Here is a 13,862-nt window from a genome sequence, read left to right as displayed (position 1 = left end):
GACCTTATCTTCACTTTCATTCGTTTCAGATCCCATAAAAGATTCTGGATAGAGATGCTTATGTGTTATATCAGCTGCAATAATAATATGCTAGGGTTACGTATCCTTTACCATCCGTTTTAATTTCTCTTTCAGAAAAAGACCTAGGGTTTTCAAACACCTCTCCACCTACGCCCACTCTCCTTCACAGGTCGTAACAAACACGCACCAATCACAACCATTATATGTGCCAAGAGCATGAGCACCTTTAGCCGTCGTTGATACGACAGGCACATATTTTTAAAACCTACACGAAAATGAAGTGCGTGTACTCAACGCGCGAGACTGCTCCCGCTTTTTTTTTTTTTTTTACCCCTCCCTTTTTTTCGCCCTTCCGTCTAGGGTTTCCTTGCGATCTACAACCGCACGCACGCAATTATAAATAGTTAGTGATAAGAACCGCACATCTCCGCCACTTGGCAGATGTTCATTGGCTATGAGTTTCTCTGTCCTCGCACTCTTTCTCTAGATTTACAATTTCTAAGCTTATGGATCACATACAAATGTGAAATGATATGGCGCTTTTAAAATACAACACCCAACGGCACCACCTTCTTCCAAAGACGAGGATAAAAATTTTCTCTCTCTCCACTCTCTCTCCTCTCGAAAGGATCGAAAGCCCCCCTCTCTCTAGGGTTTCTGTGTCTTTCGCACTCAAATTGTAGTCAGTGAGCTGGGAATCCCGTGGCTGAGCTACCCCCTATCTCTTATCCGTCAAATGCTCTATCTTTCACTACCATTGCTTCGAAGAGCCGTTAAGAATCGGTGTCTAGCCTGGTCGGATCGTCTGGGTTGGTCCTCAGGATAGTTTAGGTACGCTCTCGTCTTCATATTGCCTTTTATTGCTCTGGTTTTGGAGTTGGCTTTTGATTCCGTGTTAATCGGGACTAGCTCCGGCGGTTTTTTAGTTTTTTTTTTTTTGGTCTGGGATATTTTAGTGACTACTGTACTGTTTATGGTATGCCCAGTTCAGTTTATGCTTTGTTTCTTTTTTCTTTTTAATCTGCGTTTTGCCATATTGGCGCCGTTTCACACTTTTCTTTCATTTTCCTTGCTGTTTGGGCTATTCACTTTAAATTTAACTGAGCTTGCGAGTCAATAAGAGTTGAATAATACGTCTAGGCCGATGTACCGTAAAACTTGAGTTTTTCTAACGCATCGTTTTCTGACCCGGTTTTGACTTAATAAATGCGCGCGCCCGCTGGATTTCGGGAGTCAATTCTTATCCTGAGATATTTACACCATAATAGGACTAGTTTCCCTCATGGAATTTAAAAACCCTAGCATGTACCGAGTCTTGTTTCAAGCACGTGTTCTTCCTTTTATGAGCTTAGATTGTTGTGCTGCCTTTGTTATGTCCATTATATGATTTTAAACAACGGAAATGCTAAATTTGAGCTTATGTATTGTTGGATTTATTGATGGAAAACTAGGGCTTATGTACTTTCATACTGCTTAAGGTTGTTATTTTATGTGTCTAATTGCTACTTATGAAGGTTTCACGTCATTTATTCCACTTTGGTTCTAATAGTCGTCTTCTTTAACATGTCTTTACTTTTGATTTATTAGAAGTTGCATAAATGCTAGCAGTTTGCTGGGAAGTTTGCTTAATATATCTTCGTATGTGTTAAGGTGTTTTCCTTGCTTACATGCACAAAAATCTGTCACAATATGGTGGTGATCGTCATTCAACTAGTGTATCTTGACTCAGTGCATAGAACCTTTACTTGTTTCTATTATATAATAACTTTGGTGTTCTAATACTGTCGAATAATGTAAATTCTATTCATGCTATTCTAGCTTTGGCTGCTTGTATTTAATTGGGAGATGAGTATGCATAAATGTGGAGAACCGTTCATTCAAAGGATGTTTTAAAACACTGTCATCGAAATCATGGGATCACTTATCCAGATTGACTCCATCTCCATAGATCTTGCCAATTCTATTGAAAAGAGTGATGCAGGAAAATGTGATCATCGTTTCTCAATACGGTAAGCCTTGAAGCTACCAACCTTAAATAAGTTTGCGTGATTTCTGATTAATATTTATTTTAACTACTTATTTATTGTTTCTATGCCTTCATTCATAACATTCATAAAATATTGAGATCAACAGATTCCACATCTGCACAGTTGAAAGTCAATTAATTAACTTAGTGGCATTTATAAGGACTACGATCAAATGAATATTTTTGAAGGATTACTATATCCGTTTATGTTGTTGGTTAATCATATTCTTTTGCGAAAAAACTGAATAATTATTCTTCTGTGGAATAACAAATATCTCTCGGTTGTTTTTCAAAAGCTCATTCCTCATGTGTCCTATTTTTACTGTTAATGCAGCGGATATGTGGCTGAAATTCGTGAAAAGGACTGGAAACTGTGTTGGCCATTTCCATTACAAGGCAACCATGGTGAGTCTGAGGGTCAACCATGTTTGCTTCCGCCATTAGATGTGCCCAAATTCAGACGGTGGTGCTGTCAAACTTGTCAGCAAGAAATTGCTGCTGAAGGCAGTGACGAAGATAACCAAGGAGAATTTCATTCTTGCTGTACTGGATGCAAATCTGCTAGCAATTGCCTTAGTAATGCAGCTGTCACGTCTGATATTCAGCTGCGGCTAGCTTCAACACCTGACACTGTTGAAAATAGAGGAATTGATCTTAATAGTTCTACTAATTTGAGCTGTGGAAACGATTGCTTACTGGCTAATAAGGAGAAAGAAAAGAAACTTGAAGTTGCAAAAAACGGAATGATAGGTAAGTTGAAGGCTCAGTTTTGTATGAGTATTATGGTCAATCTTTTACAATGTGGGTTTGATTTTCCATGTTTTCTTCAGATCATGAGACTGGCATGGAGGGTAAGCTTAATCATCAACTAACTAGTGTTCCGCCACCTGAAGTTTGTCCATGGCTCAGACTGGAAGCACCTACAAATGATAAAGGTAAATTTCAATTATATAGCACGCATAGTAATGCTATACTGATTTCAAACCCGCAGCTCAAATATCTTTTTTTTTTTTTTTTTTTGAGATAGGCTTTGAAGGTAATGAAGTTTCTGATGTTAAGTTTACTACAAGCAATCTCAAATGTGCAGACCAAAATTCTTCTGAGTTTTGTAACGGAGGAACACTTATTTCTGCTCATGACCAATGCCAGAAAGAACTAAAAAAAACTTGTTCAATTTTGGAGGCTGGCGAGATAGTTGCTGTGGCAGATCATACTACTTATGACACAACTGAGCATTCTCCTAATGAGTCAGTTGCTAGTCAAAAAGCTTTACCAAGAATTACAGAAAATTTCGTTGAAAATGACTTTCAGGATCATCATCTAGAAAAGTCACCTAGTTTGCCACGTAGGAAGCCTCGAAAGGTGCGCCTGCTAACTGACTTATTGGGTGAAAATGTTGAGAAAAAGACTGAAAAGTTTACTATACAAGGATTCTCATCTGATGGTACTTCCGAGGCATCTGCAACTTTACAGACACTGCCACCATCTGTTGAGGGCAGCTTGACAAATATGGATAAGAGTGTAAAGAAGTTTTTTCTGGATGAAGAGCTGAAACCTGCTGAAATTTCCTCACATAGGGTTCATAATGAAGGTCAAAACTTGGAGGGACATGCAGAAGTAAATGACACTATCCTGGATAATCGATTTAAAGATGTGCATTCCTCAATAGGTTTACAAGAAAATATGAAGAGCTACTGGAGTAAACCTGAAATTGATAGAGGCCTTACCATGGGTAAGAAGAAAAAGAAGAAGATCCAAGTTGTTGACAAACATTTGAGATCTTATCCATACCAAAATGAGGAGAATATGCATGTTGTGAGTAAGGCATGTGCATCTAAAACTCCCTCTCTCTCGTCATCTTTTGCATTTTCAGAAAAAGGAATGGATAACTTTCATTTGCATGCTCTAAAATTAGGAAATAAATGCAATTTGTCCAAACAAAGAGGGAAGATGCTGCAAGTTGATGGGGATCTGGGTTCCTTATCTTCTTGGGAAAATGATAAGCTTGTAGAAGATTCTGTTGCTGTTACAGGAGCAAAATTAATGTCAAACATGCCTGTAGTTATTCCAATTGCATCAGCACAAGGCTCCATATGTAATGAAAGTGGAGTAAAAGAGGGACTTCATCTCTCTCAAAATAGTTATTTGGCACCTCAGGCTTGCAACAAAAAATGCTTCAGTCAAATTGATAATCAACTACCCTTCTCAGTGTCTTCGCAAGAGGGCACATCAAAAGTACACAATCTTGTAAAGAAAGGCAGAGAAACTGATGTTGTTGGAGAGTCAAGCATTCCTTACAAGCAGATAAAAGATGCTATTTCTGACAAAGGGGTGAGTTGTGAAGTAAATAGAAATAAAAAGCCCCTTAGAATGCTTTTTCCTAATGAAAGGCATAAGTATGCCTCTCAGGCTGAAGATGGGAATCATTTCCAGGACAAGCAAATAGTATTTGTTGTTAGTTTTTCATTTCCCATTTTAACTTCAATTATTTATATATTTATTTTTTGCGGAACATGAACAGTATCTTAGTATGTTAATAAGTTTTGTTCAGGTATAATTTCTTCATCCTTTTCCATTGTGAATTTTTTTGACTTTTGAATTAGAAATTGGATTTAACAAGAAAAATCAAATTGATCTTATGATCTCTCCAGTACTCATTCATGATAGTTGCTTACCTTATTCTTGTAGTTCTCCACAATATTTTTTTTAGTTCCTTATCAATAGCCGCTGCATGTCTTGGCAGTGGCCAGTTGGGTTTCTTGTGAAATGGTCTTTTTAGTTTGTGTTGGTGGTGAAATACTACTGTGAAAAAGAAATTTTTACCTCTGATGTATTAATTGGATGAATGTATTCTTATTGGCTTCATAATCAAGCATATATGGTACTGAAATGCTTCTGAGGAAATAACTTTCTGTTTGCAGGAAATTACTGGTTCAGAGAACACACAAAAACCAGTTGAGGCTATGGAACATGCAAGTTTCAAGAAAACCAATGGCGATCAAACAGCTGATCAAGTGTCTGAGGGGGGGACATTAGATGATATACCCATAGAAATTGTAGAGCTGATGGCAAAGAATCAACATGAGAGGCGTCTTTCTGAAGCAGAAAATGGAAGCTTTCAGCTGACAAGATGTGCTGATGAAAGGAAAGCACAGATGACAGTTGGCTCTGGCATCCATGGAAAAGGAGGATTATCCTTGTTACATGAGGGTCTGAAAGTAAAACCTCATGGAAGACATGGGGAAAATGGCATGTCCTTGCGGGGAGAGAATGTTAGGCCGGGCAAAAGAAAGTCTGTTCACTACTTTTCTCCAATTGATGATGGAAACCATTTGAATAGGAATAGTCTTTGTCAAACTCAGTCCTCCTTTCCTTTTGAGGTTTCCAATTCCCAAAAGAGGCTACCAAATGGATTTCATTTTCCAACCATGGGATCCAGCCTTTGTAGCAGTGCTCAAAATTGCAAGATGAATGGGAGTAATGCAGCGCGTGGATCCACTGATCCCGTTTTGCAGGTCCAGGGAGGATGTAGCTTACACGAGACTATTTTACATCCAGATGACAAAGCTTCCCATGTTTGGGCGCCCATCACCCCAGATCATTTGTCCCTGGGATATGACATACCCAAAAGGGTTGTTTCTCAATCTACTTGTGCTACTATAGATATGACTTCACTCCAAACCAATGCGCTTCATAAGCAGAAGATGGACAGGGATGATGTTGATCTCAATTGCTTGAATTTAAATGCTACTTGCCTTGAAAAGCTTAACAGGAATGAAGAATCTGGAACCCTCAATAGGATGAATGCAGAATACCCATTTCCATGCAAACATAATGGAATAGAGCCTCAGCAAAATATGAGGGCATCTCTGGATTTGTATTCTAACGAGATAATACCAGCCATGCATTTACTCAGCCTTATGGATGCAGGTATGAAGTCAATTAAACCCATCAATGATTGTGTCAGTGCTCAAATGTTCAATAGACCCTCTTATCATGGTGATTGTAATAGTAAATTGGAGATTGATAAAGCGCTCAGTTCTCTGAAACAGCCATCATCTGATTATTACAGCAAGAATTACTTGTCAAATAAATCACATGGTGGTTTTCTTAGTTCACCAACCTTAGGTGCATCTTCATCAATCCAGCATAAAAAGAAATTTATTAGAGCTGGAAGCTTCAATAATCAAACATCCCCAAAGTCTGGAAAGTCGAAGATTAAGAGCCCCAACCCGGTCTTGCAGAATAGAGGAAATAAGCAATTTAGTTGGACATATGTTGAAACCGAAACAGAAACAGAAACTCCACTGCAACGTAAATTGGAAGTTCATGGTAATTGTGTAACTTTAGCGCCTTCAAAAGACAGTTATATCTCCAACTCTTGCAGCACAAATAGAAATCCAGCTGATTTCACCCTGCCAGATATGGGGAATATCTATATGATCAGAGGGGAAGATCTGAAATTTGAGAAGCCTAGTAATCCCAAGAAAAGGCCCAGCTTGGTTACTTTTGAGGGATGCAAACAGCAGAGAAATTTGAAGGAAACGAAAATAAAGGATCATGAAAAATGGTGAAATCCTTTAACATTCCAGCATCTGGTAGGTTCTCAGAATCTCATTTTGCTTTCAAGTCTCATGTAAATATACTCGTACTGCTTTTCTTTGACTCCTGCTCCTTCTGTTTATTGTCAAAAGATGTCAGCAGCTGCTGTACCCCCTTAAATGCTGCATGGGAATATTTAAGGAGGAGTATCAAAGTGACTCTCAGGGTCGGAGCATGGATTCGATTTCGAAAGTGAGATTCCCACGACCTCAGCGCGTGTGGCTGATTGCCAAGCCTGAATGTTAATCTGATATAAAGCAAGCAGAAGACCCTTATATCTAAGTACTTTAATTAACATTCTGTGAGTAGCATTTGATTTGCTCTCTCATAAATTTATATCTGGCGTTCAATGTTGGTGTGATAAGTTAGTGGGGAGGCCTTGATATAAGCCCCTCCGTTTTCTAAGGCTCGGTGTGGTGCATTTTGTCTGACTGGCCCCATCAGCCACTAGACGGAAGATTGAACGAAGTAATTTGTCAACTGTCAATCTAATAAGCTCATGTCGATAGTGCTGTGGCTGTAACTTATCATGTAAAGTGTCAAAAACCAATGTAACAGGCATAGTTTGTCGGAATTTGGTCAAAAAGATATAGTTTGTTGAAACTTTGAAATACGAGTTTTCTTCGTAATTATATTTCAAAGAGGCGGTGACTTGGACACTGGCTTCTTTTTTGGGTTAAAAGAAAGGATTAACCAATAAAAATTTCTGGCGGGGGTTCAGTTAAATTTTGACAAATAAAATCAAATATAGAACGAAAAAGGTTTGATGTCATTTCAGAGATACAAAGACGCTGTAATTTGCTGCGTTTTCGCTATCTTCTGGAGGCAATTATCACTTATCAGGAGAGACGGGCCTTTTTTTTTTTCCCCTGCAAAATAACTTTTTTCCGCATCATCTACTCGTTTCTACATAATGTAACAATAAAGAATTCAAAATTTGGAAAACTCCTGTTTATTTGATTGGGAATATGATTGTCATGGGATTAAAAATTATCTCTCCATCGAAAAAAATTATCTCATCACCAAAGAACAAATTTCTTTTGATTTAATGATTAATGATATTTATCTCAAAATACTCTGGTGATGACTCAACTTTGTCTTTAAACTTTTACTATAATTTTTATTCAATTCTAAAAATTTAAAAAAAAACAATTAACGCAAATTGTATGCGTTGATACACACCCATAACTTCTTGGCAGGATATACCCAACAGAATTTGCACAGGAACGCTTTGTAGAAGCAGAGCTGCTTTTGGAGGAAGATGGGTTGTGCATGCGTGTGTGTTAGAAAGTGAGCAAATCAATATGTAATTATTTATCATCCTGTTGGATCTTTCATGCTTCATCATTTGAGCCATGAAGTCATGGACAACACCTCGTTATCGTGGGTAAATATATTATTTACATGTTTTATTCTCTTCAAGTTAGTTAATTCTCACACAAATATATATATATTTGACCTGAATTCTCACACGCAAATATGACTCATGTGTAAGAGTACAAGGCAATATAATCCACGTATTTTATTCTTTTAATTTATTTTCATATTAAATAACCTGATACTTTCACGGTTCGCCTCCAAACCCTAAAATAAAACTTCACGCCTTCGTTTCCGTACGCAGACGTCACTGTTGCTGTTGCTTGCATCTTCAGCTTTTCATAGCATCGTTATGCAGCAATAGAAAAAGAATGCTTCCGTTAAACTTAACCAGCAACCTTCGTATTTAATTTGACTAGTCAGATTTCCACAATAAACTTTCAGAATTATTGGGGGGAAAAAAAAGAACAGACTGGATTAATCGTAAAGATAATCCATACGTGACCCAGGCGAGACTGGAACATTCTCTCTCTTTTTCCCTCGATAAAAATAACAAACTGTTTAATTATCCCACTGCATAAATGAACAAGTCTTTGTATGAGAGTCAGTTTAGCTAGGATAATTATGATGCTTCTATATGTTTCCTATACAAAATTCAGAAAAATTTCCCAATAGATTACTGATTCCCACTTAAATTACTAGCGCGCTCGATCGACAACTAGCTTGATAAGCATCCATGGACGATCCATGTGTAATCTTTAACTGGGAAAAAAGCCGAAGGGGAAGAATAATATTCTCATATTATGAGCATAGATAATAAAGAGAGTAATATGCTTGTGTGTGTTGTACAAAAGCATCAAGCAATGGAGGCCGAGGAGTGCCTACAAACTCTAGCTTCTTTGTAGACAAGGCCTTGTCTGCAGAAATACCCCTTTTGAGGACTGCAGTGTCTGTCTTCAGTACATATGCAAAGTCCCTCCAACGCGCACCCATCAACTTTTTCCCCTTGTTTGCCATACACTAAATCATCTGACCATTTACTTGAGAAAATATTCTGAGGGTCCAATTGTTCCTTGGCTGCAATGAACTCCTTAAACTTGGGATACTTGTTCTGCACACCCAAGAAAGCTACGTTCCTATTCTTGGCCCAATGTGGCTTAGCTCCATATTTGAAGAACGCCATTTGCTCCACCTCTTCCAACACATCCTGGTTTAGTCTTGGAGTTGAAGGGTCCTCCGAACGATAATAGTTGAAATCAATCACCACGGAGTCTTGGGGTTGGCCTAGATACGCATTTGAGGCTTTAATAAAGCGTATTAGGAAGCCATTGTAGATGTCCAGGCCACAGAAGTTCTGTGGGTTTAGGTCTCTCAGTTTTTTCACATCACGCACGAAGTCTCCGAAGGTGGAAGCAGGGAAGATTGCAGTGCTCTCGTAAAAGAATAGCCCTTTGATTCTCGGATCCCACGCACAGGAAGTGTCAAATCTTGTTGAATATAAGCACGAACCCGATGTTTGCATTTTTCCTTGATATCCCACAACTGGATAGCCTGTGAAGATTAGGCCATTGTTCTTCAGCCCATTTCCCGCTAATTTCTTGTACGATACTGTAGTTGTTGCTGTTAGGCATTTCCCATTCACATCCCTCCCATTTTCCTGCAATTTCTCTGCATTTGATCCCCGTTCAATTATACATGCATACATATCATAATCATTAAATGATTGTGGATGACCAATAAAATAAAAGGGGACGATTCAGTAAAATCCAAGATATGCATCTCTATCCGTAAATATATATATATATAAAACAAAAAAAAAGTGAACTTTTTTAAGCGTTTATTATGAAATTCTTCAATATAAATTTATTTAGTAGACATATTTTAATTTCAATGAAGCATTATAAGGTCAGATAACTTGAAAAATTTTATATAAATGAATCCGCCAATATATACTTTGAAAACTGACAAAGCTGCAACAGCTAGCATGCACTAAGTTATCATTATATATAATTGCTTGTTGATATAGAGAAATAAAGAATCAAAAGGAGAGGAGAAGAAGATACTAATTGTTACCTATTCCTCTGATTGATTTGGAGACCAACATAGAATTGGGTTGAAATCCAATAAAGTCATATACGCCATCACCGGAGACATTTAAGGGAACCCTGGAATCATATCTGTATACAGCTGTATGCTTCGAAGGATACCAAGTGATATCTGCAAATTCATACTTATTTGCATGCTCCATGTATCCATCTTCCATATTAGCATCATCAGTAAAATTGTACGTTATGCGTCGCTTGAACCTATGCTCTATTGATAGCTTCACCTGTTGTTAATCATATATATAAAAAAGCAAAAAAGATATTCAACAAACTAAACTAGATCATAATCGATCGCATCGCAGGTCACTTTGTTGAATATCACACACACACACATATCTGTAGTATGCTTAAGTATGCAAAAGACTTCAATCACTGACGGTAAAAATGAATATATGGGTGTCCACCCAAAATTGCATGTGCTTGAACACGTGAACATAGAGAAAAACGATAACACCATTGCGAGCTGTTGGAAGGTAAAAAAATACAGTGCCATTCTACTGGGGAAAAAATTGATGGACTGACCTTGGAGATGGCACCCAGCATTCCCAGTGATAATTTGGCAGCATTAAGGAGAGGATCGTGTCGTTCCAGCGTCAAAATCTTGGCGTAGCCTTCAGATTTGGAAGCAGGAACAACGATGCTAATCCCGATAACATGATCGTGAACAGCCCCTCCATTGCCCCACCACGAACTGCCATGGGCGCCGGTGGTAATCAGCCCAGCCACCGTCACACCCTCCCAATACGGCGCAGCCACCAAGCTGAACCCATTCTCCTCCACTCTATCGATCAAATCACGAAGCGGCACCCCGGAATCCGCGGTCACAACCAAATCAGCGGCATCAATTTCAATGCCCGAACTATACTTCTCGGTGCTGATGAGAAGAGTATTATCGGCGGAAGGGCAAGCCAACTTGGGAATGGTGTGGGAGAATTTGGTGACGACCTTCACCTTAAGATTGTTGCGATTGGCGTAAGCGACGGCGAGGCGAAGCTCTTGCTCGGTGGTGGGGTAAGTGACGTTAAGCGCGTGGCAAGAAGCTCGATCAGGCCAGGCGCCATAGGAGTTGAGAATAGTACAGCCATGTTGGTCGCAATGGAGAGGAGAAGACGGAGTGAGAGCATGAGAGAGAGAGAGGAGAGTGAGGATGAGAGAGAAAAGGCACAAATGGTTTCGCATTTTGCAGAGGATATTCAGGACTGGAACTTGGTTTGGTGGGGATGAAGCCTTTTGCTTTGGCTCATCATATATAATTACATGTGTTAGAGCGCGGGCACCGGGGTGGACACAAACATAACATATATATATATATATATATATATTTGCATTATATATATACAAAGGCAATGCTTTAAGGCATTAGAGAAGGAAGGGATAGATTTGAAATTATCTTTCAAAAAATGGATCAGTGATGAGGTTCCTTATATTGTAAATTAAGGCTTGGTGTGGTGTGCCGCCTTTATCTTCTACAGAATATATTGTTTTTTTTTTTTTGGGATTGCGATGAAATATATGATGATTCATGAACAGTGGTGTCTCTTCTATATAAAATATGGAACGACTTTAAATGCGTAAAATATTAAAATAGTGTACTCTTTTTTTTTTTTTTCAAACCTTGAGTGGCGTACTTAATTTCAATAATACTTTTTAGATGCTCTAGCATAAAATAAAATGATTGAAATTCAAACAAAAAGATATAAATGCCCTCTTATTTAAAAAAGAAATCAAAACTCCCTGGCTGGTGGCCCCTATATCCATATTGAATATTCACCTATTCAATAACATTGTATTAAAACGTATTAATTGCTAATTTATTATAATAAATAGTTAAAGAGGGGTAATAAATTGCTTGTAAATAATTTGAAGGAGGAGTTTCATTTATTTTTTCCTAGCAAGTTTGAAATTTAAAAAACATGATTATTAATTGCTAAATTACTATAGTAATAGCATTCTGATTTTTTTCACTTTTTACGTTTCTGGCTAGTTGAACTCACTTATTACTTCAATTCTCCGTCAATAAATTTAAATATATGTGGATCGCGTCTGAATCCAAAATAAATATTCCATGTTGCTTGTCTGCTGGGGTCATGTATTTCCATACGGCTGTTATTTTATCCTATTATACAGCCAACTAGCCATAAACACACATAAACACACATAAAGAGAATTCGTTCCTCATTATAAATTGTAAATAACTAATTCACAAATAATAAACAATTACTTAAAAACAATAAACATGTCAAATACATTAATGAGAATGATAAAAGAGAATGTATAGAAAAATGCGGTAAGAGAGATTATGACAAAAAACAGAGAATAAATAATTAAAAACCAAATTAAAAAAATACATTAAATGGTAAGAAAAACACCAAATAAAAACTTATAAATAGGACATGGGAAGGAGTATATATTATATAACAAATTTTGCCAATAAAAAACAATGACAAAAATGAAGCAATTAAAGAAGCGATGAATGTAATTTTACTTCACATGGCCAATTCTATTTTTGCAGTTAGATTCCGAAAAGTACTGATTGTTTTTGACGGGCTAAATGACCATGAACGTCAGTATTATATTATACTTTCAAACTTTTTCTCTCATGAGCTGCAAGATTCCCATCCTCTTTATTTACTTGCCAGGGTTTGATTCACTCGGAACCTAAGATTCCTCGTCTGCAGCTTGTTACCTTCTCAGTTTTTGCGACGTCGGGGGCAATGCCGAGATTGCTTAGATATGCCTCCGGGAACACTTTTAATTCATCTCTTGTATTCGTGGGTTTATATTTGAAACCATAAAACGAGAAGATTGCATGACAAGTAAGGATTAAAAGCGATTTAAGGTAGGATTAAAACGATATGAAAGTTTTTGAAGAGGAAGAGCATTTTGTTGTTGAGGGTCAAATCTGAGACGTACGAGACAGACAGCCAGATGGGGGGCAGGGTCCTAAAGTGAGGGACCCCACCACGCACGTGATTCTGAGATGCTCCACGTCAGAATATAAATTTATAAATTACTACCTCCGGTCCTAATTATAAGACCCAGTTGACTAATTTGAGGAGATTAAGAAAATAAGTTAAGTTAGTTATTTGTAATAAATAAGTGTTGTCATTCCTAAAATATCCTTGCTAATTAAGTGTGTTGGTTAGAACTATCATTATTAGAAGGACTATCTTGGGAAAAAATGCATAAATATGAGAGACAAAATAGATTGGGGTCTTATAATTAGGACCAAACTAAAAGTCAAACGGGGTCTTATATTAAGGACCGGAGGTAGTATATCGGATCAGCTGATGAGTTAAAGTTGTTGGATCGACCCCTCCTGAGTTTTACGACAAATTAGCTAATTCAATAATAATGGTGGCAATTACTAACACGATTGGATCTAGTAGAAATGACTAGTTTCTCATAACATGACGAATTAATGTTTAAATTTCTATTAAGAAAAGTATCTACATTTTGTGATCTGATAATGTCTCGAATATGATTGTTTCCAGAATATTCATGCTTAGGGGGGGAAAAAATAATAATAATAACAATGGTGGGAACTGGCAGGATATGTTCGGTGCAGCTTCCTCGTCTTCAATGCAAAGACGATCCAGAAGAAGGCAATAATTTCGGGACCGCGGGGCGCCTCAAATGAAACGTGATTTCTGTGCCTCTAAACGCGAACCCAAACATGATGCTACGCTTACACCCCACAATCCTCAACAGATGGACTCGCAATGAACTCGTCAAAGCCAGCCAACATCACCGGTTTGGTTTCCATCTCGATATTGATTATTGGCAGATTG

General features: G+C 37.8%; 2 protein-coding genes across 3 annotated transcripts; one reads left to right on the top strand and one right to left on the bottom strand.

Moving 5' to 3' along the window:
* The first annotated feature begins 609 nt into the window (after window positions 1-609).
* Window positions 610-7,252, top strand: LOC114757358 (protein EMBRYONIC FLOWER 1-like). Of its 2 annotated transcripts, none has more exons than XM_028946382.1 (7): window positions 610-852; window positions 1,840-2,030; window positions 2,382-2,797; window positions 2,878-2,982; window positions 3,075-4,378; window positions 4,969-6,645; window positions 6,742-7,252. In XM_028946382.1, the coding sequence occupies exons 2-6, from the start codon at window positions 1,933-1,935 to the stop codon at window positions 6,619-6,621; spliced, it is 3,576 nt and encodes a 1,191-aa protein (XP_028802215.1). In that variant the 5' UTR covers window positions 610-852; window positions 1,840-1,932; the 3' UTR covers window positions 6,622-6,645; window positions 6,742-7,252. The 2 variants fall into 2 exon arrangements, with proteins under 2 accessions (XP_028802215.1, XP_028802214.1); XM_028946381.1 differs by having other exon boundaries at window positions 3,075-4,390; window positions 6,749-7,252.
* Window positions 7,253-8,743: 1,491 nt separating this feature from the next.
* LOC114757353 (L-gulonolactone oxidase 3) lies at window positions 8,744-11,330 on the bottom strand. Its single transcript, XM_028946375.1, has 3 exons — window positions 10,594-11,330; window positions 10,040-10,295; window positions 8,744-9,634 (listed from the first exon to the last, which is right to left on the bottom strand). Exons 1-3 carry the CDS (start codon window positions 11,248-11,250, stop codon window positions 8,823-8,825), a joined length of 1,725 nt encoding a protein of 574 aa, XP_028802208.1. The 5' UTR covers window positions 11,251-11,330; the 3' UTR covers window positions 8,744-8,822.
* Window positions 11,331-13,862: the final 2,532 nt, after the last annotated feature.

Source organism: Neltuma alba, unplaced genomic scaffold (genome assembly GCF_004799145.2).
Source record: "Neltuma alba isolate B1F8T4 unplaced genomic scaffold, ASM479914v2 tig00010592_pilon, whole genome shotgun sequence".
Taxonomy (NCBI): Eukaryota; Viridiplantae; Streptophyta; class Magnoliopsida; order Fabales; family Fabaceae; genus Neltuma; species Neltuma alba.
Note: the sequence above shows the minus strand (reverse complement) of the source record. Positions and strands in the feature narration are given on the sequence as shown.